The sequence below is a fragment of the Hemicordylus capensis genome, chromosome 5 (genome assembly GCF_027244095.1).
Source record: "Hemicordylus capensis ecotype Gifberg chromosome 5, rHemCap1.1.pri, whole genome shotgun sequence".
Taxonomy (NCBI): Eukaryota; Metazoa; Chordata; class Lepidosauria; order Squamata; family Cordylidae; genus Hemicordylus; species Hemicordylus capensis.
Genome location: NC_069661.1, coordinates 95,589,955 through 95,615,053, shown reverse-complemented (window position 1 = coordinate 95,615,053; position 25,099 = coordinate 95,589,955). Strand labels below are relative to the sequence as shown.

The window sequence follows — 25,099 nt, the reverse complement described above, 5'->3', positions numbered from 1 at the left end:
TTATAGGAAAGAGTAATGCAAGTATTTGACAAAATAAAAAAAAGTCAATAATACATTACAGAGCAATAGGTTTTCATTAAACATCCTATGCATACAGTGGCTGACATCCTTTCTACTGAACCTCTGCAGGGAAGCAGCAGGAGCCTTTGTACACCTATCCCAGACCTCCTACGCACACACTGTTGCACCAAAGGGCTGATCCTTCTGAGTGCTGCTCATGCTCTGGAAATATTTTGCTGACTCTCAGTGCTCACAAATATTAGCCTTCTGGCGCAAGAGAAGCACGTAGGACTGAGGGGGTTGTGTGACGGCATCTTCACAGAGCCTCCTGACATGCACATTTTGGTAGTCAGGATATCAGCCACAATCTCTAAAACTGCATTGCACCCAGACCCAAGGAGACACGGACACAGAAGTATTATGGAGGAACTGGTCACTTTATTAGGGGTACAAGGTTTTAAGACAGTGCCTGCACAGGCACGGCAGCTGGGGTTGGCATTCAGAGCAGCAACAGTGCGGGCTCGGATGGGGGGGGCACCACGTGGCCACCCCCGCCCTAGAATCTCATGGCACAGACACCTCGGCTCCAGGCGGCCCACCTTCCAGAAGGGGGCGCCCTTCGTTGCCGACCTAAGGTCAGGACCCTGCAATTTACATCACCTGTCCGACGCTGTAAAGCCATACGGAAGGGTGTCGGTTGCAGGGAGGTGGGAGCAAGGCAGCATCCCTGATCTGTAAAGCCTCAAGGGATCTGCCCCTCCACCTTACAGCTAAAGCTTACCTAAGGTGCCGCACCGCATCAGCCGCTCACCTCCGCACTGTGCCCGCCACAGCGGGCGTCAGCCTAGCTTGACGCCCCGCCACCCCACAGGCCTAACAGCACTGTTGCCAACCCCAGCCGCAGATCGTCTAAGAAATACCTCATACCGAGGGGGGACAAGTGCACCCCATCACCCCTGAATAACTGGGGGAGCGAGAACGCGATGTCGTTGTGTGGGATGCACCCACCCCCCTTTGAGGCGATGAAGCGTGCCATGGCCGCGTTCACCCCGCGCCTAGCCCTATCTACCTTGTTCTGCTTCACCGCCCCCCTCCAGACTCGCCGCTGAGTGATGTCAGACCAGATGACCACCAGCCCCGGGCACCAGGAGAGGGCGACCACCAGGTCCTGGGCAATCTGTCTTGAGAGCGAAATGCCAGACTGGTCCACCAGGTCGTTGCCTCCAAAATGCAGCAGCAGGACATCCGGGACAGGATTCCCTTCCAGGAACTCGTGCAGCATCGGCAGGAACTGGGCCCTCCGCATGCCCCGCCAGCCAAGCCACTCCACAGTGGCCCAACGCCCCAAACCAAGCTGGGTTCCAGGGTCGGCGCTCTGCGCCCACTTGCGTGCCCAGAAAATGAAGGAATGGCCCAGTATGAGGACTCTTGCGCGCTGCCCGGCCGCCCTCGGCCCAGCCGACTGAGGCCCTGCGCAAGAGGAGAAAGCATTAGGAGTGGCACAAATAAATGGTTCGTGGGTGGGGGTGGGGTGGGGCAGAATTTATGCGCCCATCTACCGCACGTATCGGCGGTAAGCCGCTGACCGCCACCTGCCCAGCCGCCGGATTTCCGGGCCCGAATAACCCATCCGAGCAGCCATGGAAGCCGCCCCAATCCGAAAGGAGTGGGGGGCCAGATCCTGGGTAGGCACCCCCGCCGCCACAAAGGCTCTCCTCATCACCGCCCAAAACTGGAATTGGGTCACGTGGCACCCATTAGCGTGGATAAAGAGGCACCCCATAGCTGAACCCCTGGCCTCCGTGTAGTCCTCCAGTGCACGGACTGGGCACAAGCCCGGGTCGCCAGCGGCATGCAGCGCGACACTCTGCCCCTTGCCTCTCTGATCTGTTTTTGAAAACCTAAGGTGCAGTACCACCCGGGAAGCACCCACGGTGAGGTCACTGAATTGAAGTACCCTACTCGTGGGGCCGCGCCTGCTCCTGGGGAACATCTCTCCTACCCTAAAGGCCCCGAAGAAAGCAACCAAGGCTGCCGCCCTGAACAGGACCTTCTCCTAAGGAGACGCACAAACCCCGGCAAGTTGCCGCAGTGCCAGCTGCAGCGCCTCTGGGGTGACCGGCCTACGTCGGTCAGGTTGCACGGGCGTCTCCCTCGCCCAGCCCTCCAGCATGCGCCGGACCCTGAAGTCCCCAGAATGGTCGGGGAGGCCCCTTGCTTTCCCAAAGAAAGCCAGCGCAGCCAAATGGCCGGCCATGGTGCTCACCGCCAGCCCCTGGGCACGGAGGTGCACCAGGTACTGCATCAGCTGTTCCGGCGGCACAGGCCACACATGGACCAATCCTACCTGAGCTCTAAACTGCAGAAAGGCCCTGACCCTTTTGTCGTAGGCAACCCGTGTCCTGGGCGCTATGGAGGCTTGGATGGCCCTAAACGCCTCTACATCCCAAGGTTCCACAACCATTCGGGCACCTGCTCGGGCTCCTTGGCGGCTCCAGGTGCCAGCTTCCGGAAGCGCTGCATCTGGAAGCGAGACAGGGCATCTGCCACCTCGTTCTGCACCCCTGGAACATGCTGGGCGGTGAAGAGCGTGTTATGGCGAAGGCATGTTAGAACCAGGGCCCGCACCAGCCCCATCACCCTCTGTGATTTGGAAGTCTGGCTATTAATAATCTGAACCACGGCCAAATTATCGCACCAGAAACGCACGACCGAGTCCTTGAAGGACTCGGCCCAAATGTGCACCGCCACCACAATGGGGAAGAGTTCGAGGAAGGTGAGATCCCTTGTGATTCCCCGTTCCGACCAGCTGCCCGGCCATCGTTCCGCGCACCAGCGCCCTCTCAGGTACAGGCCGAACCCAAGGCCGCCCGCGGCGTCTGACTGAACCTGGAAGTCGGCCTCGAGCAGCTGGGAAGAACGCCAGAATGACACCCCATTAAAGGACTCCAGGAACCTGAGCCAGAGCCCCATATCCTCCCTCATGGCGGTAGACACCCTAATGAGGAAATGGGGTCGATTACACCCCACCATGGTCACACAGGCGCCTTAGAAAGGGGCGGCCTGGAGCCACCACCCTGCAAGCGAAGTTCAGGTGGCCAACCAGCGATTGCAATTTGCGTAGCGTTACCTTCCTAGCCTCTCTGCATTCCCTGAGCAATTCCCTCATGATGCCGAGCTTGTCCCCGGGGAGGCGTGAGAGCTGTCCCACCGTGTCCAGCTCTATCCCCAGAAATGTAAGCTTCGTGGTCGGGCCCTCTGTCTTGTCCTTAGCCAGTGGCACCCCCAGATCCCCGCAGAGTGCCCTGAATGAGCGCAGTAAGTGTAGGCATTGGCCAGAGCCCTCCCTTCCTCCGAAAATAAAGTCATCTAAAAAGTGAGCGGAGGAGCGTAGCCCCGCCCTCTGGCGCAGTGCCCATTCCAGCATAGAGCTGAAAGCCTCAAAGGCCGCACAGGAGACCGAGCATCCCATGGGGAGGGCTCTGTCGATGTAAAATCCCCCTTTAAATGCGAAGCCCAAAAGGTCAAAGTCATCAGGGTGCACGGGCAGGAGGCGGAAGGCGGATTCAATGTCACACTTCGCCATCAGTGCCCGAGGCCCGCAGCCCCTGATCATGGCCACAGCCTCATCAAACGATGTATACCGTACTGAGCAAAGGTCCGCCGGTATCCCATCGTTAACCGAGTCGCCCCTTGGGTAGGACAGGTGGTGGATAAGCCTATACTCTCCCGGCGCCTTCTTAGGGACCACGCCCAAAGGGGATACCCGCAATGTTGGCAGTGGCAGCCTGTCGAAGGGGCCCAGCACCCTCCCCAGAGACACCTCCTTGGCTATCTTTTTCGCTACTATGTGTTCCATCCCCCTAACCGATTTTAGGTTGCGTGCAAAACTATGGACCCGCCTGGATTGGCACGGAATCCTAAACCCCTTCACAAAACCGTCCTCAATATAGCGTGCGCGCTCCCTGTTGGGGTAGTCACGCAGCAGCCTCCGGAGCACCGGGATTTTAATTGGGCTGGGGCCCTTTTCCAGCCGTGGCTGCTGGGCCCTTTGCCCCTCCCGGGCCTTGGTATCCCCCTTTTCCCCTAAGGGCTTTGGCCCGCTGGCAGTAGATACTGGTGTGCCGCCCACCGCAGAAGCCACAGTCATGCCGGTACTTGCACGGGGAGCGGGCACACTTCCCGTTCTTGTTAAATTCCCAGCACACCAGGGGACCCTGAACCCCCTGTGCGCCTGAGGCCGAAGCCGCTGACGCTGCCGGTGTTTTGGAAATGAGGTGCCCGCTGTCGGCGCGCTCGCCAACCAAGGGCCTCGCGGGTGTCATAATCTGAAGCCATAACTCGGGGTGCTGCCTTTCCCAGGATATACCCGCATTGCTGGAGGCGCGCTCGCGGAACGCTTGGTCGTAGCGCTCCCAGGCATTACCAGCAAAGTCCATGAAGGCTCTGTGTATAATATCAAAATACTTAACGAGAGCGGGGCCCCGCTCTGGATATTTCTGCATCAGAACACCCATGTAGATTGTGTACCCCGAAACCCAATTTGCCCAATTATGCTCAATGGGCTTCCGCTTTGTCCTCTCCTTGTCCTTCCCCTGGGACCCCTCCTTCTCCAGTGGCTCCGGCTCCTTGAAGAGCAATTGGAACACGTCAATGCACTCTCCTTTCCAAATCCGTTCCTTAACTGCTGGAAGGAGGTGGTCCCCCAAGGGTACGGGCCCATCCCCAGTATGCCAAGCAGAGCTGAACTGTGCCGTTGGCCCCTGGGTGGGCAAAGCAGCGCTCCCCCCTTGCCAGACCTGATTACAGGTGGCGTGTGGAGATGCCCAGTTAACTGGCCCTGGGAACCACCCGTATGGTCCGTAGGGGGTGCTAAAGGGCAGTCCCCACGGCCAGGCCCCCTGTGGGGACTCACCATTGTCGTCCCTGCCGTCTCCTGGTCCTGAGTCCGCCGGTTGTGTCGTGATCCCCGCTGGTTCCTCGTGGGCAGTTCCCGCCGCCGCCTCCAAAGCTGCTAGACGGTCAGCAAAGCCCTGCATTAGTTTTGCCTTCTTTTCCGCCCTGTTTGACTTTTTTGCATGTGGGGGCACCCCCGAAGGCCCCCCGCCCGCCTCGTCGCCCTCTAGAGTGGTGCGCTGCCTCTCAAGGGCCTGCAGCCGTGCTATAAACGCCCTGATGGCGCCCAGTTCCAAATCGCCCTCATCGTCGGAGGATTCGGCGGGTGCGTTTGGCCTCTTAGGTGGCCGCGTTGGCTTGCCACCCTTCTTGGCTGGAGCCTTCCCACCCTTTTTAACTGGGGCTTTCTTAACTGGGGCTTTCTTAGGGCCCATGTCCCAAAGGATGAAGCTTATGGGCCTGTACCCTGCCCTCAAGTGCGTAAACGAGTGACCTGGCCGGCGCAAGGCCTGACTGAGGCCTACGCTGGCAAGGAAGGCCTATGAGTCACAGCGCCTGCCCCACCTAGCCGTGGTAAGGCCCAGCCCCACTGAAAGGCCCCCAAATGGAGCTTAGGCCCGGCAGGGGAGGCCCACGAGCCCACCAGGGAGGCCTAGTCAATGCAGGCCCCCAAAATGGGTGTGTGTGGAGGGTTAAGCCCTACAGGCCCGACAATAAAGGCAAAGGCCGCCCTTAGCAGAAGGCCTAAACGGGCCCTGGGTTGAAGGGGTTCACACAGTTCAAGCCAACACCCCCAACGTCCAATCAACCCTCCCCCCAGATGACCGGGTTAGTCAATTGCCCCCCCGCTGAAGGCCTGGCGTGGCCTACTGAGGGCCTGGGGCGGCCTGCTGCCCTCACTCGATGCCGGGCAGCTTGGGCCTGCCGGGGCCTAGAAGCCCTTGTGTGGAGAGGCCTGAAGATCAAAGGCCGTTCCGAGGAGGACTTAAAAGCCTCTCCTGTGATCCCCCCAGAGCCCGTTACCACAGGCGGCCGGGCTACAGAGGCCCTGGCCGCCGAGCCGCTCCAATCCGCTGCTCGCTCGAAGGGCCGCTGCACTGCTCCCCGACGTTCCGCTCCCGTGGGCCTCCTGCTCCGGCTTCCGCTTCGGGTACCCAGCCGGCCACGTGGAGGCCCCAAAGCCGAGCAGCAGCACGTCCTTCCTTCTGCTCGGTCAGGGAAGGACTGAGCCGGCACAGGCCTGCTGCCGGTTCACTGCTGCTAGCCCCGCCTCCGAGACGGAGCCGGGCCAATGGGAGCTAGCTCCCAGTGCCACGTGCTCCAGGGGGTGGGGCTGAGGGCAAACAAGCCGCGCAGCCTAGAGCGGCTGCGATCGGCTGGCTTTTACAATAGTTATTCCTTTTATTTTACCATTTTCTCCTACTTTTCCAAAAGAAAAAGACATTCAGTGGCAACAAACGGCTGGTATAGATGTGGTAAAGCAAAATCTAGAGGTGTATCTATTGACATTATTGATAGGATTCCTAGAGAGCCCATCTAGGCACGGATACTCTTTTGTGCACCCGCATACTCTGATTTTCATCACAATCAGCCTTGCATACAGATGGCGATCCCCACATTGTTACACCCAGGAAAGAGCAATCAGACACAATGCATTCTGTGCAGATCCACCCTGGCACTTCTAATCAGACAAACAGGGCAGCAGGAATTTGCCCCCAAGCCATGTTTTGGGATATAAGTATCCCCACTTCCATGAACCAGTGTCCTTCCCTGTGCCTTTCATTGGGGACTCCAACTGGTACTTCCTTGTATAGTCCATCATGTGCTGTACACGGGATTCCTGGTGCTCTCTCAAAATCTACAAAGAGCTTGAAATCACTAGCAGCTTGGGCAATCTGCTGTGCACCTGCCATCACAACAGGGGGTGTCCAGTTTTTTGTTCCACTTTCGTGGTAATCGTGGGTGTACTCCAGGATCTTATGGTGATAAGCCATTGGTACCAGGGCCTGTTTTACGTTGGGTCCCTGGCAAGAACCCCGGGTAATCCTCCAGCAGCCCCCCACCCTACTTCTCTAAGTGAGGAAGCCAGGGGTCTACCACCATCCGGTCCTCCCAGGCTAGACACTCCAGCAATCCTTGCAGAGTGGGATTGCTATTCTGTTCATCCAGAAACAAGGGGTCAGACGTAAGAGTGGGCTCCCCAGGGTTTCCAGGCCATGGTTCACTGTCTGCGCCCACTGATGTACCTGCTATTGGTGTGGACCCGTGGGGCGTCCCCCTCAGCTGCCAGTGCATAATTATCTTGGGGTCAAGTCGCATTGTAGAGAAAGGTGCAGAATCCTGGCAAATCTCGTCCCAATAATAAGTCACAGGGTAGGTCAGGCATGATCACAAGCTCCAGATTATAGGGCCATCCTTCCAGCAGTACTTTGGCCTGGACCATAAGAACATAAGAACGTAAGAACAGCCCTGCGGGATCAGGCCCAAGGCCCATCTAGTCCAGCATACTATTTTGCACAGTGGCCCACCAGATGCCGCCGGAAGCCACAGGCAAGAGTTGAGGGCATGCCCTCTCTCCTGCTGTTACTCCCCTGCAACTGGTACTCAGAGGCATCCTGCCTTTGAGGCTGGAGGTGGCCCACAGCCCTCCGACTAGTATCCGTTGATAGACCTCTCCTCCATGAAGTTATCCAAACCCTTCTTAAAGCCATCCAGGTTGTTGGCCTTCACCACATCTTGTGGCAGAGAGTTCCACAAGTGGATTATGCATTGTGTGAAAAAGACCAGTGTCAGCTGTCATCTGTGCAAATGGACGTAGGCCATATGCCCAGTTCCCAATAATAGTTTGGTTCTGGGGACCAGGGCCTTCCAGATCATGGAGACCAAGCTCCCTAAATCGAGCAGCGCCTGCACTGGTGTACCATATACCGCAGCAGCAATCCAGAGGGGTTCCTTCTCTGGTTGGGGCCCTCTGCTTCCCCAGGCAACCCAGTCCTGCCAATCGCACTCTATCTGGAGACAGTCTCTTTGCCAGTGCCTCATCTAGCCACACGAGTAGCACGGCCCCTTCTGCCAGGCCGAGGAGCTACTGGAGTCTTCCACGGTCCCATCAGAGGTGACCCTATCCTCATGTCGCCCAGCCCTAGTGTCGTAAATCTGTCAGGCTAGCCAGATGAAGCACAACAGAGGCAGAAGCAGAACTGCAAAATCCAACAAGAATAAATTCTCCAAACCAGGTCCAGTCCGAGTCAGTCCAATAAATCCAACAGAGTCCAAAGCGAAATCCACAGGCAAGGTCAACACAGTCCAGGGTCCAAACACAGTCAAGGCAATACAGGAACACAGCCAATTAGCTTGCAGGAAAATGTTGCGGCTTCTTAGCTCTTGCTGTCTCTTGGATTGGCGCCTCTCCACAGCTGAGACTGGTTGCACCTCCTCCACAAGAGCTGCCTCACCCAGCTCTAACTCATCTTCGACTCCCTATGCATCAGACCCACTCCCCTTTGCAACCTCTGGTCCTTGCCCACCCTCCTCTGCTGTCAGCTCTGTCTCTACCTCCAACTCCTCCTCGGAGTCTTCCAGCATGCCCATGACACCTAGGCTGTCATGGGGATGTCGTTTCCCGCGAGGGTTCCGGCTCAGACTTCTGACTCAGAAGAGTTAGAGCAGGAGGATTTGCCTCATAGTGAGGGCTCAGAGGCACAGCAACAGGATATGGCAGGGAGACCAGACTCTGGAGCTGAGGATTCGCAACAGCTGCCAGACATGATTTCTGATGGGGAGGAGCCTGGGATTTCACCTGTCTTGAGAAGATGTCTCAAGAGGCAAGCTAAGTGTGAGTCACGCAGGCACAGGAGATCACAAGAGAGGAAGTCAAAGTGCTGACTCAGGGAAGCCTGATTGGCTGCTGGTTCTCTTGAGCCATATATATTTAGCAGTCTCTCAATTGCTCAGATGATGTTTGCAACTTTCGCTGGCCGCAGACAGTGTGCTATTTGATTTCCAAACTTTTCCGAGTTCCAGTTTGCCTTAATTCCTTGTTCTGGTGTCCTTTGCTTGTTTCATTCCTTGCTTTGTGTTTTCTTTTCACTTGTTACTCAGTTATTGTTGGAGGGGTACCTAGTTCAGTTCAGGGGACTTAATTCATTTACTATTTTCTTTGTGATCCTTTTCTTTTCCTTCTTGCAGTTTTGCTGCTGCTTTCTGTTATCTCACAGGGGGAGTGCTGAAGGGGGTTGTAAATCCTGTTGGGTTAGCCGAGCTATCAGATTTACGACACCATGGCGAGTGTCCGGGCTTCACCCAACAAAGTGGGAGGCCCGGAGCCCCTGGGGCAGGAGCAAAGGGGTTCTTGCGACTCGTCCTGCCTCATCTCCATGGTCTTCCATCACCAGACACCCGGGGCTCCTCGCAGCTGGAGCCCAGTTGGGCCTCCAGTGCTTCTGCCACCAAGTAGTTTTCAAGTAAATGCATGGCTACTTTGAGAGTAGCCGGCTTGTTGTAGGATACCCAGGAACAGGCGTTCATGGGCAAAATGTACAAAGTTGTTCTATGACAATTTTATCTAGCATCTGGTTCTCCCCATCTGTTTGGGACTGCAGCCACTTGCCCGCCACTTCCTTCAACTCGCTCACCACCCGAGAAGTCTATCGCTGACAGAGAAGCATATGGAGTGAAAATGCTGTCTGTAGGTCTCCTCCATGATTTCATAGCTATCTAAGATCACTTGCTTCACAGCCTTGTTATTAACTATCTCCCGTGCAGGGAGGGCCAGCATGGCAGCCTGGGCTGGCTCGTCAAAAACGGTACAAGGATAGTGGCCCACTGTGGCCATTGTGCTGCCTCAGTAGTCATTTTGACGGTGGTCAAGAATGCTTCTACATCGTTGTCGGCCATTAGTTTCATGAGGCAATATGCCAGGGGTGTGGGGTTGGTGGTGGCCCCGCCCACTGAGGCAGCCAGCCGAGTTGTGAAACCTTCACAGATGCTTTTCACTAAATCAACTTGGGCAGCCTGTTGTTGCTACATCAATTCCCTGGTAAAGGTGGCTTGCTGATCAATCAGCCACTGGCCAAACAGGGTGAGATCCATGGTCCCCAAATGCCCCTAGGCCCACCCCTACTCAAGCCGGTCCAGGGTCGGTCCCAATCTTCCCCCTTCTGAGCACCCCCTCAGTGCTGTCCTTGGCTTTGTCAATTCCCAGGTTTTGGCACCAGTCGGAGTCCGTATAGGATCTCCCGGCACCCCCTATCGCTAGGGTGGCTGAGGCCTCAGAGCTCCAGCCTTCTTGGCTCACTAAGCCCAGCACCTGTTAACTTCATAGGCTACCCAGGACTGCTGCCGCTCATCCAGGCCTCCAGCTAGGTCCTTGCTAGGCAGCCCTCATCTGGCCCCTCCTCATAGGAACATAGGAAACTGCCATATACTGAGTCAGACCATTGGTCTATCTAGCTCAGTATTGTCTTCACAGACTGGCAGCGGCTTCTCCAAGGTTGCAGGCAGGAATCTCTCTCAGCCCTATCTTGGAGAAGCCAGGAAGGGAACTTGGAACCTTCTGCTCTTCCCAGAGCAGCTTCATCCCCTGAGGGGAATATCTTGCAGTGCTCACAGATGCAAGATATTCCCCTCAGGTGATGAAGCTGCTCTGCGAAGAGCAGAAGGTTTCAAGTCCTCATTGGTCAGCCCACCCTTATATACCACAAAATCTCGCAAGTATTCCTGTGAGACTTGCCGGTCTCATGGGAACTCTCACAAGATGCCTCAATTTCGAAAAAGTTAATCATGGACTCTCACAAGGTAAATTCCGCATCTCGCAAGATCTCCTATTCTTTGGGCAACACCAGGGTGCCCAGCCATGGGGGCCAAAACGGCCTGGCCATGGGGGCCTGTTGTGCAGCCGCATCATGGGGGCGAGGACACCACTTCTGCCCCTATTCTCGGCATGAGTGTGGCCGTGTCACCCCTAAGTGCCTGTGAGCATCGGGGACCATCAGTGGAACCCCAACACTGGTATTTAGAGGCTTGTTCCTTTTGAGGCTAGAGGTGGTCTATAGCCCTCAGACTAGTAGTCACTGATAGTTCTGTCCTCCATGAATTTATCTAAACCCCTCTTAAATCTGTCTTTCAGATGCGTTTGTCTTTGCTTTGCCACTCTAGAATTGCCCACCCCACTTCAATATTTCCCAACATCCAACACGCTCATTTATGGGTATGTGTTAAAGTTTTGTAAAGATAAAACTTTATCTGAAGCATATCATTAATTTACTTTCCGCTGATTAACTATCCATACCAGCCCAATGTTCTCACGTGTTCCCAGAATATTGGGGGCTTATGCTGAATGCCTTGGAGCTTTTTTCTTGCAAAACAAATACAATACTCCCCCCACCATCAATTATTCTTGTCCTGGGAGGCTTGATCAAAATACCGTTAAGTCCTGACTATTGGCAAGGTCAGGGTGCATCCAAAACTTATCAGATTGAGATTGGGGGATGCTTCCTATTTCCTAACACAGACTAAGATTGAAGTACTGCATGCTCTTCCTCCACCCAAGTTTGCTGCTAGAGCTTGGTGTACAGGTTTGCTGACCTGGGTGGGTGCCTCTCTGATGTGCTTGTATTTTTTTTTTAATCTGTTTAATTATTTACCATCAGTTTGGACAGCAGTAATGCTCTGTCTGTATGCACGATTAAATGTCCTGTAAACCAGATCCCCGGGGAGCTATATGTCTGCAATTTGGCAGACATGATTCCTTAGAGGGTTCTTCAAGTGCCTGCAAATTTCAAATATGGCTGGAAAATGGCAAGATTATAGACAGGAGAAATGGAGTGGGTTCCCTCAGTGAAAAACCATGGAGCAAAGCAGACCAATTAGAGAACGAAAATGGGCAGTTTTCATGATATGACACCAGTTCTCCATGAACACAGACAGAAACGAACAAGATCACTGCACAAAAAACAGGCAAGAAACAGGGTTTTTTGCAGTGTCATTCTCCAGGCTACAACTTGGTTCTATACTTAAAAGAAAAATGTATCTGGGAATAGGGATGTGCTTGAAACCCGATTCGGCATCTGAATCAAGAGCACATCCCTTTAAAACTAAGCTGCTTTAACACAGAGAGGGACTTATACAGCCCCTTTAACACAGAGGAGAGTAGGTCCATGTGCTCTCCTCTGTGTTAAAGGGGCTGTGTAAGCCCTTGGTTTTAAAGGGATGTGATCGTGATTCAGATGCCAAATCACATTTTGAGCACATCCCTATCTAGGAACTAGCCAAAGGATGCACGCTGATCCAGAAAGGGAATTGGAAGTTCTCATGTATGGATGACCATAGTGTCCTAAGGTTAACCATCTTGAAGAGCGCTGATTTAATCAGTATAAAAATGTGACAAACAAAACAAACAAACAAAATGCAGCAGTTTCCACAAATAGTAACCTCTTATATTAAACATAGGAAAGGGCATGTTCAGACTTGTCCCAGCAGCAAGGCACACATTTATGATGATTTGTCAATGGATGTGGTTATCAGAAGGCAGGACTAGACAGTTATTAAGCGTTAATTATCCCTTTAGTAACAGGGGCACCCTGACCCATGCAGGCACAAACTTTACAGGATATTATATCTAACTCCGGAAATTTAATTTATTTTGACATCTTATAGGAGCTTAAAGCCTTTGTCTCAGAGCAAGCTCACATGAGGGAAAGAAATGTTGAATCATCCCTGCAGAGCTGCCTGGCTAGGCTTCTCCTAAAACTATTCTTTAATTATTGGTAGGTTCAAAAGGCTGCCACCAAGCACCCTAAAACATGCTGAGAACCGGACCTGTGGATTGGGTGCTGTAATTCTAAGGTCCCTCTGTAACTGAGTATTGGGCAAATACAAAAACCTTCTAAATGTAAGCTATCACAGGATGAGAAAAACTGATAGCTGCCAACCGTCAGGTCAGCCCCAAATGCTTTAAGTGTGGGGAAGAGGGACACTTCAAGAGGGACTGTTTCAAGGCTATGGCTCAGGTAAACCTAGTTACTACTAGGAGCTCAAAGGGGGCGGCAAACCCAAAGGGGCTACCTCTTTGTTTTGATGTGGAAGCTATTCCACCCAAAAGGCGAGAGTGTGTTTGGGTCAATGGCCAGCAGGTCAGGGGTGTAGCTATAATTGAGCAAAAGGGTTCAAAGAACACGGGCCCCCAGCTTCTAAGGGCCCTCCAGTTCCATTCTTCCCAATTTTCTTCATCATCTCCCTCCAGTTCCATTCTTCCCAATTTTCTTCATCATCTCCCTGACTCTGGGGGGCTTCCAGCAAGATGGATGAACACGCCCCCCCAGCTATGCCCCTGCAGCAGATCATGGCATGGGGAGACACTGGTGCTAGGGTCTCAGCCATAAATCATACACCCCTTGCTTGTCAAGGCCCAGCAGCTTGCCCAGGCCTCGCTAGTGTGGACTACCTTCACCAAAGGCCAGGCAGAAATGCCCCTAGTGAAGCTTCCTGTCTGGTGAGCCGGTGGGGAAGGAAACAGGGAGTTTTCAGTGATGGAGGATCTCCCCTATGCCATGTTGATCGGGGAAGATTTAGCTGACCAAGTTTGGGAGTCTGTCCATCCGGGAGAGAAGGACATGTTTGCTTATTACATTTATTTGTTTATTACATTTATAAACCAATTATAAACCCATCCAAAAGCTCTGGTGGCCATGGAGTTTGGCTGCAGGAAAATAACTTTGCAGATCCTTGAAAAATGCTGCAGATCCTTGAAATACAGGAGGGCAGGAAGCTTGAATTCTCATCTGGAATTTGGTGAGTTCAAGGGAAAAGGGAAGTTTAGTCTAGGGGAAAGTTTGTTTAGTTAGACTTTGTGTTAGAATTTATATTTCTTTGGGGGAGTGTTTTGCATATTCCTGATACAGTTTTATTATAGTTACCTGCAATGTGATTGAAATAAGAAACACTAACCTACGCCCATCCTACCTAGGGCAAAAGAATCTATAAACATTTAAACGTGCCTAAGACAATCTATTTTTGTAATCTACTAAGTATTCTCAACTGTATCTAAGAAAGTTAGAAAGCCTCAGATGGAAGCAGTCTTCAGTACTTGAATACAACTGTTTTTTAAAGTCTTTTCTTTTTACAAGCCTCTCTGAGTTGGTTTTTGACTCAGGAAAAGGCGGGACCAAAGGGGGGATTTTTATCTGGTGAAAACACATCCTCAGATGCTCGGCGGCAATTAGTTTTTCTCATCCTGTGATAGCTTACATGTGGAAGGTTTTTGTATTTGCCTAATACCCATAATACAGAGGGACCTTGGAATTACAGCACCCAATCCACGGGTCCAGTTCTCAACAAGTTTTAGGGTGCTTGGTGGAAGCATTTTGAACCTACTGATAATTACAAAATAGTTTTAGGAGAAGCCTAATCAGACAGCTCTGCAGGGATAATTCAGTATTTCTTTCCCTCATGTAAGCTTGCTCTGAGGCAAAGTCTTTAATCCACTACACATCCATATCCCACCTTTTTACAATAAGTTGAATTCAAGACAGCTTACAAACAGCAGCATATAACAAAAGATTAAAACTAAAACAAAAATAAATCCACATAATTAAAATCTAATTGTTGACAAACACAACAATCTGTCTAGAATCTGTTTAAAAGCAGCAAAGAGTGGACCACTTGAACCTGCTTTTGGAGGTTACTTTATAGTTTAGGCATGACAACTGAAAAGCTCTTTCTCCTTGAGCACACCTACTGTACTTCTGTTGGAGAAGGGTCTATTAAACAGGCCCTTCAGAAACTGAAGAGGTTCATACAGAAGGAGGTAATACTTGAAATGCCCTGGTCATTTAGGACTTTAAAGGTCAAAACTAGCACCTTATACTGAACCCAAAAACAAATTAGAAGCCAATGAAGATGGAATAAAGTTAGTGGTGCAGCGGGGAAGTAACTTGCCTAGGGAGCAAGAGGTTGCTGGTTCGAATCCCCTCTGGTATGTTTCCCAGACTATGAGAAACACCTATATCGGGCAGCAGTGATATAGGAAGATGCTGAAAGGCATCATCTCATACTGCGTGGGAGATGGCAAAGGTAAACTCCTTCTGTATTCTACCAAAGAAAACCACATGGTTCTGTGTGGTCACCAGGAGTCGACACCGACTCGACAGCACAACTTTACCTTTAATAGTCTAGCCACTGGATTACTCTGGATTAGAAGCCAATGAAGATGGAATAAAGTTAGCCTAGCCACTGGATTACACGGGGTTAATCTCCCCCTGAAGCAATGTGTTTGTATCTTGGGAGCACTCCTGGTGCTTTCCTACTGGTAGGAGTTCAACAGAAGTATCCAAATTGACTTCATGGGCAGCCCCACACCAAGTGCATTCCAGTAATACTACCTAGAAGAAACTAAGGTATGAAGAGCCAAGGCTAGATCCAATTTCTCCAGGAAAGGCTGCAGCTGGTGAATCTGCTGGTAAAAGAAACTCCTAGCAGGGAAAACACCAGGAGTGCTTCCAAGATGCAAACCTATTGCTTCAGGGAGAGAGTAACCCTGTCTAAATCAGCCGAACACCTCTTCAAAGAGCATCAGCACCACCAACCAATTATACCTCCATCTTGACGGAAAAGTCAGTTTGTATGCCCTCTTCCACTCGAAACCTGCTCCCAAACATCCGTTTCTAACTTCCACTACTTCCCCAGAAGCAGATGATACAGATGATAGTCCACTAGTCATCTAGATAGTCATCTGATGCCACCCCAGCCCCCAAATGTCAGGATAACCTTACTCAGCAGTTTCATGTTGATGTAAAAACCATTAGAAGTCAAGATGGAAACTTGCAGCACCCCAAACCAAAGGTGATGGGGTAGAGCAGCAGTCTAGCAGTAATACCATTTGGGATGTCCACTGCAGGAAAGTCTGCAGTGACCCAGCAAGGTGGAGCAAAAGGATGGTACCAAAAGCCACTGAGATGTCCAGGAGAATCAACAAGGTTGAACCACCACCACTCCTATTTATCTCTCGACACCAGTATGACAATATACAGTGGTTGACATCCTGACTAATGAAGCCCTCGTGTAATGAAAGAAGCACCAGTGCTCTGAAAAGTTCAGCAGTTCATTGCTGGCTCAGGGAGGTGGGGTAAATTTCAGTGGTCTCCGCTTCCCCAGGAAGCACTCTGTGCAACCTGAAAATATGCTCCTGATGGTAACACAGCCCTCAGGGGCATTTGGGGGGGGTGACACAAAAGGCTTCTGGGGGAAGGGGAGGTAACATTCCACCTCACATACACTAGCACTGATGTAGTGTTTGTCTGGTACTCTTCAGAAGCACTGGGGCTACATGGTGTTTTTCCCATTGCACTGCTGTTTTATTAGTCAGGATGTCAGCCAGTATATCCCATAATTCTACATGACAACTGTTAAAAGGTACAGCACCCTGTCATTTTGTGTGTTGTCCTAATGCATAAGATTGGGCAAAAAGGTTCAAGAATATATGTAAACCTAATAACAGAAATAATAGTTATGCCACTAATATATGAACTGAAACAAACAGCACTAAAATGTTAATCCAATTCACGAGTGAACTGTGCTGTTATGTTGACATGACAGATGAGAGATGGGTATAAATTATTAAGTATAATAATGTGAAGGGTTTCCAGATGTTAAAATATGAACAATTATTTTTCATTTTCAAAAAGCAATTAAATGTGCATGTAAATTACTATACAAGTGACAAGCAATAACATAATGACATTCTTTTAGCATGTCTTTTAGACATGTCTCCATTAGCACTCAATTACCCTTAGGAGGATAAAAGAGGTAACTGGGTTAATGGAGTATCCATTTTCCTTTAATTATTTTATAAATAATACAATGAACAAGATATTTAAATAGAGGAAACCACATTATTTCATTTTTAGTGCTTTTTCACAATTTGGGTGGGGGGGATAATGTACTATTTTCATAATGCTCTTATTGAAACATTATTTCTGTCTCCTCTTCCTACTACTACCATTGCAATTTTCTCAAGAGGTCAGTTTGGGACACTGCATATTTAAAACTGCAGTGAGCTGTAAGTTAGTTGTACAGTTTTGAAATTATTTTAATTTGTTTTAATTGTTTGGTTTTGATTGTGGTTTTATTGTTTTTACTTTTCTGTAAACTGCCATGAGACATTTGTTTCTGGCAGGATAGAAATGTAACGAACAAACAAAGACATAACATTCAGATAAACACCAGAACAAGGTAAAACTATGTGCAAATAACTGCCCCAGAGACATATCAACCCAAAGCCACTTCCAACTATGTTGGAATTGATTGAATTAGTACTGCATCTGGACTATTTCCAAATTAGCTTTTCCCACCTCTATTTTTAGATATGAATTAATTCATGACGATGGAGGAGGAAAGGAGGAGTGGGGGGGGTCAACAACACCTATTCAAGTATAGGTGAACATTTCCCTCAGTATGACCATTCCCTCCCTCAACTTTAAAAGTTGGGAATTAATATGCATAACTTTGTTAGAGTTGAACAACTATGCTTTAAACATATGGCTATTATTATTAACAAATATTTATATACCACTCTTCAACCAAAGTTCCCGAAGTGGTTTACACAGAAAAATAAACAAGACATAAATAAGATGGTCCCCTGTCCCCAAAGGGCTCACAATCTAAAAAGAAACATAAGGCAGATCCCAGCAGCAGCCACTGGAGGGATGCTGTGCTGGGGTTGAATACGGCCAGTTGCTCTCCCCCTGCTAAATATAAGAGAATCACCACTTGAAAAGGTGACTCTCTGCTCAGTTAGCAGGGGTAACTGAGTTACAGTTATTTATTTATGTCCAGTGCATTAACCTTTTGCACCAACTATCCTAATGGCCACTAAGGGCATCGGGAGTAGAGGTAGCTAGTGAGGTGTCTCCTTACCTGTCCCTGCTTTACCTCTACTCTATGACCCCTGCCTTGACTCTTCAGGCATTTCCTGTGATGAGTCAAAATCGCTTCCTTTCCTCTTGGAGAGCAGATGGAAACATATCTCTCTCTCTCTCCCTCCACCCCCCAGCTATTTATTATGTAGCCTATACATAGGATTATGTCTTTCCTATCCAAAGTGTGCTTCACCAATAAAGCTACTTAGTATTTTGATTCTACAAGAATCTCTATGTATCTTCTCTAAACAGCTGCAACAACTAAACTCTGCATTCTATTCTGTAACTGTAGTGGCTAGCTTCTTTAGTGCTCTACTAATTAATCACAAAACCCATCATGGGTAAAATTCACCCTCCAACAGAAAGCACTGTCTTAAGTACCCTGGACCCGAACTATTATAAAGCCGGACCCAAGCGATTATAAAATTATTATACTCATCACCATGTTTATACAGTTTGAAAATCATTCAAAGTGACTTACAAAACCAAAACCAATACAAACAACAAATATACAAATTCAAAATACCAGCTTTTCAATTTCTGCTCGAGCTGGTGCTTATCCAGTGAGAAGTGGAGCTTGGCATACTGCTTCTAGCCTGGCCAGAGTCACTCCTTGACCGATTTTGCTTTGAAAGCAGTGGTGGACACAAGGGGCATAGAGTCAGGCTTCACACTCCAGCCAGGAAGTGGAAGATTGACTCAGAGGCCTCCAAAGTGAGGTCCCATTTCCTGTGGAAAGAAGGGGCATGCCAAGTTCTTCAGCCTGGGAGCTCTGGACCAGGGGCATAGCTAGCAAGCCTGGTTTGAAGGGAGGGCAGCACCAGGAGCAGCCTTGCTATTGACGCCGCGCACGAGCAGCCCAGCCCAGGCTAGGCTGCCCTAGCTTGGACTAGGCTGATCATGTGAATAGCTTTATGCGGAGGTCTACACATATGTACATGTTTTTGTGTGAAGGCAGGGGCGTAGCTAGCCCACCAGGGGCCCGTGTGCGGCCGCGGCAGGCGCCCCGATAGCCCTGCCCCCTGCATCTGACGTCAGACCCGGTGGTCTGGCTCCTGAACAGAGCCTTGAGGCTCTGTTCGGGAGAAGCAGCTTAACTGCCAAAGGGGCCATGCGGCCCCTTCAGCAGTTAAACAAAGGCTGGTGCTGCGTTCGCAGCGCAGCCCAGGAGTGGCTCTTCCCTGTAGGGAAGAGCCGCTTCTGGGCTGTGTTGTGAACGCAGCACCAGTCTTAGCGCCTGAAGGGGAAGGGCGGCCCCTTCAGGAGCTAGTTAGGCTGGCGCTGCGTTTGCAGCACCAGCCAGGAGCAACTCTGCAGGGAAGAGCCGCTCCTGGCTGGCGCTGCGAACGCAGAGCCAGCCTTTGTTTAGCTCTCGAAGGGGCCGCGCAGCCCCCACTCAGGAGCTAAACTCCCGCCCCCGCATCTGACGTCAGACGCGGGGGGCGTGTCAGGGCCGCTAATGGCGGCTCCTGATTGGGCACGGCTCGGGTTCTTTGAACCCATTCGCCCAATTATAGCTACGCCCCTGCTCTGGACTCTTTCCAGCTGAACTGGGTAGCAATTATACCAGAGGCAGGGCTGGTCTTAGAGGTGGCCAAGCTAGGGCAGTCACTCAGGGTGTCTACCTGAAGGGCGTCCTAAGCGGGGCTATCAACTTTTGCAATCTTGCACAAGCCACACAAGTTGGCAACACTGATAAGCCGCCTGGGGAAAGCAACATAGGAACACAGAACATAGGAAGCTGCCATATCTTGAGTCAGACCATTGGCCTATCTAGCTCAGTATTGTCTTCACAGACTGGCAGCGGCTTCTCCAAGGTTGCAGGCAGGAATCTCTCTCAGCCCTATCTTGGAGAAGCCAGGGAGGAAACATGAAACCTTCTGCTCTTCCCAGAGCGGCTCCATCCCCTGAGAGGAATTTCTTATAGTGCTCATACTTCTAGTCTCCCATTCATATGCAACCAGGGCAGACTCTGCTTAGCTAAGGGGATAAGTCATGCTTGCTACCACAAGACCAGCTCTCCTCTCCAAAAGCACTCCAAGGGCACAATTTATCCTAAACATATAATTTCATGTTAAGCCAAAAGTAAAATATGTGCCAGCCACCTAATGGCTCAGCAGGGAAATAACTTGCCTAGTAGGGAGTAAGAGGTTGCTGGTTCGAATCCCCACTGGTAAGTTTCCCAGACTACGGGAAACACCTATATCGGGAAGCAGTGATATAGGAAGATACTGTGTGGGAGATGGCAAGGGTAAACCCCTCCTTTATTCTACCAAAGAAAACCACATGGCTCTGTGTGGTCACCAGGAGTCGACACCGACTCGATGGCACAACTTTACCGTTTAAAATATGTGCCATTTGGAGGGTGATTTGTGTACATACCTCTTTGTCCATCACAAGTAGTTCTGCATCAGATTTGCATATAACTGAAGCTGGACGTTTTGTATTAGTCAACAGGCATGTTTCCTTGAAAGAGAAACATTTTTAATTCAATTTTAAATTTATCTTTATATAGGATGACAAACCTGTATGTATAAGAATCTACTGGGAGACGACGCTATAATTCAGTGTCCGGCGAGGCTGGCTGTCCTTACCTCTGAGGATGGAGTGGTGAGAGGGCCCAAGGCGACAGGGACGGGTGGCAGATGGGAGAAGACTGTCAACGGGCAAGGACTCAGCTCCAGTGGAGGAGGAGCTGACCCCCGATAAGACCGAAGGGGAGGCATGCGAGGATAACATCAGCAGCATGCCTCCCAAAGGGAGGGGGTCTGAGCAGGAGGAAGGAGAAGAGGGAGAGGCATTGGCAACAGCTGTAAGGAGTAATCAATTACAGGTAATAAAGAGAGGTGTTGGCCCCGTAATTAGGTGGAGAGTGTCAGGGGCCCCTGGAGAGGAGCACACAAGGAACAAGCAGCCTGGGACAGAGGAGGCACAGGGTGACACTCAATCCCCTCCCTGTCCCTGCTCTGAGGCCAGTCCGATAAGCCTAGCCAGGCTGGGTAAGGGAGATGGGGACATGTAGCTGGACATTCAGCATATATTTTAGGTTACAAGCATAATTAATTGCACAATTTTTCAACTTAAAACAATTATTTCATTACTCTGTTTTTGGACTGGTCTCTCTTCAAGCATGTGTATAAGGCAGATAGAAGCATGCACCTGGTATGCTGAAAGGTATTTATTTCCTTCTGGGCCAAGCTTATATTCTGAGCTCCAACTGGCTACTATCTCTATACTATCCATAAGAAGATAAAAATTATCAAAGTCAGTTTCTAGCCCAGCTTTCTATTTCCAACAGAAGCTAGTCAGATGCCTCTGGAGTGTTTCCCAGATTACACACTGGAACGTACTCACACCAATCCTCTAAGTGCCCCTCCATATTGCCTGTGTTTCCACATCGGTGTTGCTATGTTGTAACTTGTAAGCAGGGTGTGTTCACATTTCCCATGCCTTGATTTGAATGTTAATGATGTGTTTTTGAAAATGTGCTGCAGGAAAGTAGCTGTATTTTTCTGTTTTGGGGAGCTTTGCCCCACATTTTATTCATTGTAGCGTTTTTGCAGTGTGGAGTTCTTTGTGCCCCACCCCTGCTTCCTCCCTCCCCTCACCTTGGGGAGACCCCACACCTCCCTCCTCCTCCGCTTGCTCCCAACATAACTGGAGCTTCTCAACACAGAAGGGGAGGGGAAGGGTTTAGGAGGAGTTTTATTATTATCTAGTATTTTTTATTTATTTATTTATTTATTTATTTGCACAGTCAGACAGGTGTTATTGACTGGTTTGTTTTATCCAGACATCGAGTCCTTCCCAAGGACCTGGGATGGCTGGATTTTATTGTCAATGTTGTTGTTGTTGTTATAGATATCGTCGCAGAATATAGGCTGTTCCCAGTAAAGTTGCTTTTTGTAATTGGCTGATGGTGATTTCTGTGGCCCCTATGGTGTTGAGGTGCTCTTCAAGGTCTTTTGGAACTGTACCCAGGGCGCCAATTACCACTGGGATTATTTTGGTCTTTTTCTGCCACAGCCTTTCAATTTCAATTTGTAGATCTTTGTATTTGGTGATTTTTCCCCATTTCTTTTTCTTCTATTCTTCTATCCCCTGGTATTGCTATGTCGATTATTTTCACTTGTTTTTCTTTCTTCTCGACTACAGTTATATCTGGTGTATTGTGTGGCAGATGTTTGTCTGTTTGTAGTTGGAAGTCCCATAATATTTTTACATCTTCATTTTCTTCAACTTTTTCAATGTTATGGTCCCACCAATTTTTGGCTACAGGTAGCTTTTATTTTTTCCAGTGTATCATCCATGCTATTATTATTATTATTATTAGTAGTAGTAGTAATAGTAGTATTGCTGGTCAATGACCGAATAAACTTATCTATCTATATATTTATTACTCCTAGGAGTACCTATCGCTAATCCCATGTGTGGCAGCTCTCACAAGAGCAGCTGCCTGAAAGACAGCAAAGGGACGGGAGACAATGGCAGTAGCGGCGGGCCGACCTGGCCCTGGGCCGGCCTGGAGGAGGAGGTGGTGGGCCAGCCTGGCCCTGGACCAACCACAGGTTGGCTGCAGGAGGCAGCAGCAGGCCGGCTTGGCCCGGCCGCCGGGAGGAGGAAGAGGCTGGAGGTGTCGGGCCGGCCTGGCCTGGCCAATGGAGGAGGAGGCAGCGGGTCGACGTGGCCCGCCACCCCCACCCCTCGCCAAGAGGAGGTGGCGGGCCGGCTTTCTGGCCAGCCCGCAAGCCATAAAGTGTGGAGGGGGGGTGGAGAAGAAGCGGGCCAGGCAGCCGGACCATCAGAAAGCATGGCATGAGGAGGGGTCAAGAAATGGGGGGGAGCCGCCGGCCAGAAAGCCAGACATGCCGGTGGGGGGTGGAGTGGAGGAGAACAGCAGTGGTGGGTGGGCCGGCCGGAGGCACAGATGCGCCTCCAGAGCCAGCAGAGAGCCAGCATAGTGTAGTGGTTAGAGTGCTGGACTAGGACTGGGGAGTCCCAAGTTCAAATCCCCATTCAGCCCTGATACTTGCTGGGTGACACTGGGCCAGTCACTTCTCTCTCAGCCTAACCTACTTCACAGGGTTGTTGTAAGGAGAAACCTAAGTATGTAGTACACCACTCTGGGCTCCTTGGAGGAAGAGCGGGATAGAAATGTAATAATAATAAATTAATAAATAAAAAAAACTACAAGGCAAAGGGCAGGGAGAGAGAACAGTCACTTACTGAAAAGGAAGCCCATGATTCATTTACTTCTGAGCCATCCCACAGCCCTCATGGAGGAGCACTTGCATGCCCTAAGCCTCTTCCCTCCTATTTATTTATTTATTTGGAGGCGCTCCACCGCCATCCTCCCTCCTCAGGAGAAGGCCCGGCACAAGGGATGCTGCAAGGGTGAAGGCAGAGAGGAGAAAGCCCCAAGGCTCCCTGGCCCTAGTGAGGCTCTGCCAGGGGCAGGCCCGTCCTTAGGGCGGAGCAACTGGTGTGATCACCTTGGGCCCCGTGTTTTGATGGGCCCTATGGTGGTACTGCTGTGGCAGTGGTGCAAGTGGCAAGCAGACTGCTTCACTGATCACTCGGCTCCAGCCTCCCGCCGGCCACACCATGGGGGGGTGGGCAGTGAGCTGAGGCCAGGGCAGCGAGTGGTGAACCTGCCTCGGCTCCCAGCAGCACAGCCACCACAATGTGTGCAGCAGGGAGCAGCTGTGGCCAGTAAGAGGTTAAAGGCCTGCTCCATGCAGCAAGGCTACCCACATGCCCGTCTGGGTTCTGGGGGGGAGTGGCAGCAGCCAGCGAGCAGCATGCTACCTGCTCTGCTCGGCAAGGCTGCCTGTGCACCTGCTTCAGCTGGGCGGGGGTGGGGAGCAGCAGTGAGTGGTGAGCAGCCTTCTCCGCTTGGCAAGGCTGCCTGCATGCCCACCTCAGCTCAGGGGGGGTGGGGGTGGCGGTGGCCAGCGGGTGGCGAGCAGCTTGCGCACCCACCTCGGCTCGTGGGGGGGGGGGCAGTGGCCAGTGAGTGGTGAGCAGCCTGCTCTGCTCGGCGAGGCTGTCTGCACACCCACCTCGGCTCTGGGAGGGGAAGCGGCGGTGGTCAGCAAGTGGCAAGCAGCCTGTTTGGCGAGGCTGCCTGCGCACCCGCTTCGGCTCAGGAGGGGGGAGTGGTGGTGGTGGCCAGTGAGCGGCGAGCAGCCTGCTTTTCTCGGCAAGGCTGCCCGCGCACCGGCCTCAGTTCTGGGAGGCAGCGGCAGCTAGCGAGCGGCAAGAAGTCTTTCCCACTCGGCGAGGCTGCACATGTGCCCACCTCGGCTCTGTGTGGGAACAGCAGCAGCAGCCAGTGAGCAGCAAGCAGCCTGCTCCACTCAGCGAGGCTGCCCTCAAGCCCATGAGCTGAGGGGCTGCTGGCCACCACTGCCGCCATGGAAGAGAACGCCACCCCCTTCCAGGCTCACCACAGGATTTCCTTTCGCTCTCCCATTTAAAAATGGTTTGGTTTTGTTTTTAAAGAAAAAATCACATCACACACTCCACAACTCCATAGGCCCCAATGGAGCAGGAAGAGGAGCAGATAAATGCGTTTCAAGAAGAATATGGACACACTTGCCTGGAAAATACGTTTCAGGGGATGGAAAATATGAATGGCCACCAGCTTACAACGAAGCATTAAACAACTCTTTACTCTTGTATTTTACACTATTCTATCACAAATATCGTAGTTTGGAAAACACCTGGACGTTAATGAGTATGAAGGTAATAGCCATCCAGCATCTGGCATTGAGCGGTATACTAGCTCAAAACCTAGAGGTTCCTTTTAGCTATCATGACAAATGGTAATAGGCAAAGCTATCCTTCATGGATTTGTTGTAGCTAGTAGCCATCAACGATACATAGGTGATTATGCATTGGGTAGAAAGAATACTTCTTTTTGTCTGTCCTGCTCTGATTGCCAATTGAGTTGACTGGGCAATTTCAAGTCAAGTTCTATTTTCATCTTTTCTAAGTTTCTCTCTAGCCACTCCACTCATAAATTTATAAAATTATCATGGTCTGGTGCAAGCACAGCTATACACTTAATATTCCTCCTTTCAATGAAGTCAGAGTGGAAAATAGATAGATAGATAGATAAGATTATTTGTTTTTTATCATCACATCAACACTATGAGGGAGGTTAGGCTGACAGATAGTAACTTGCCTACCTGGGCCATCAAGTGAATTTCATGACTGAGCAGAGATTTGACCCCAGGTCTCCCTGGCCTGTCCCTCTATCCACTACTCCACATATGTGTAAAATA

The 25,099-nt window shown here is 50.8% G+C and overlaps 2 protein-coding genes across 7 annotated transcripts in view; both read right to left on the bottom strand.

Annotated features, from left to right (window-relative positions):
• LOC128326440 (cyclic nucleotide-binding domain-containing protein 2-like) overlaps positions 1–25,099 on the bottom strand; it is a 91,615-nt gene that overhangs the window by 42,924 nt on the left and 23,592 nt on the right. For 2 of the 3 annotated variants that reach the window (XM_053253247.1, XM_053253248.1), the window contains exon 7: positions 20,193–20,276. The exons of the other annotated variant lie outside the window; for it this stretch is intronic. In XM_053253247.1, the coding sequence (XP_053109222.1) occupies positions 20,193–20,276 (84 nt within the window). The remainder of the gene's footprint in view (positions 1–20,192; positions 20,277–25,099) is intronic. 3 annotated transcript variants of the gene reach the window in all.
• LOC128326441 (uncharacterized) lies at positions 417–7,164 on the bottom strand. Of its 4 annotated transcripts, XM_053253250.1 has the most exons (3): positions 4,916–7,157; positions 2,473–2,523; positions 417–1,470 (listed from the first exon to the last, which is right to left on the bottom strand). In XM_053253250.1, the coding sequence occupies exons 1-3, from the start codon at positions 5,328–5,330 to the stop codon at positions 845–847; spliced, it is 1,092 nt and encodes a 363-aa protein (XP_053109225.1). In that variant the 5' UTR covers positions 5,331–7,157; the 3' UTR covers positions 417–844. The 4 variants fall into 4 exon arrangements, 3 of the variants coding, with proteins under 3 accessions (XP_053109225.1, XP_053109227.1, XP_053109228.1); XR_008308048.1 differs by having other exon boundaries at positions 2,473–7,164; XM_053253252.1 differs by lacking the exon at positions 2,473–2,523 and having other exon boundaries at positions 4,916–7,155.

Excerpts from the sequence above, each read along its gene's own strand:
- LOC128326441 (XM_053253250.1), bottom strand. The coding sequence starts at position 5,330 with ATGGGCCCTAAGAAAGCCCCAGTTAAGAAAGCCCCAGTTAAAAAGGGT. Across the intron at positions 2,524-4,915 it reads AGACGGCAGGGACGACAATG|ATGCAGCGCTTCCGGAAGCT; the intron begins GTGAGTCCCCAC and ends TCTCGCTTCCAG. Across the intron at positions 1,471-2,472 it reads CCGCCAAGGAGCCCGAGCAG|GGCCTCAGTCGGCTGGGCCG; the intron begins GTGCCCGAATGG and ends CCTCTTGCGCAG.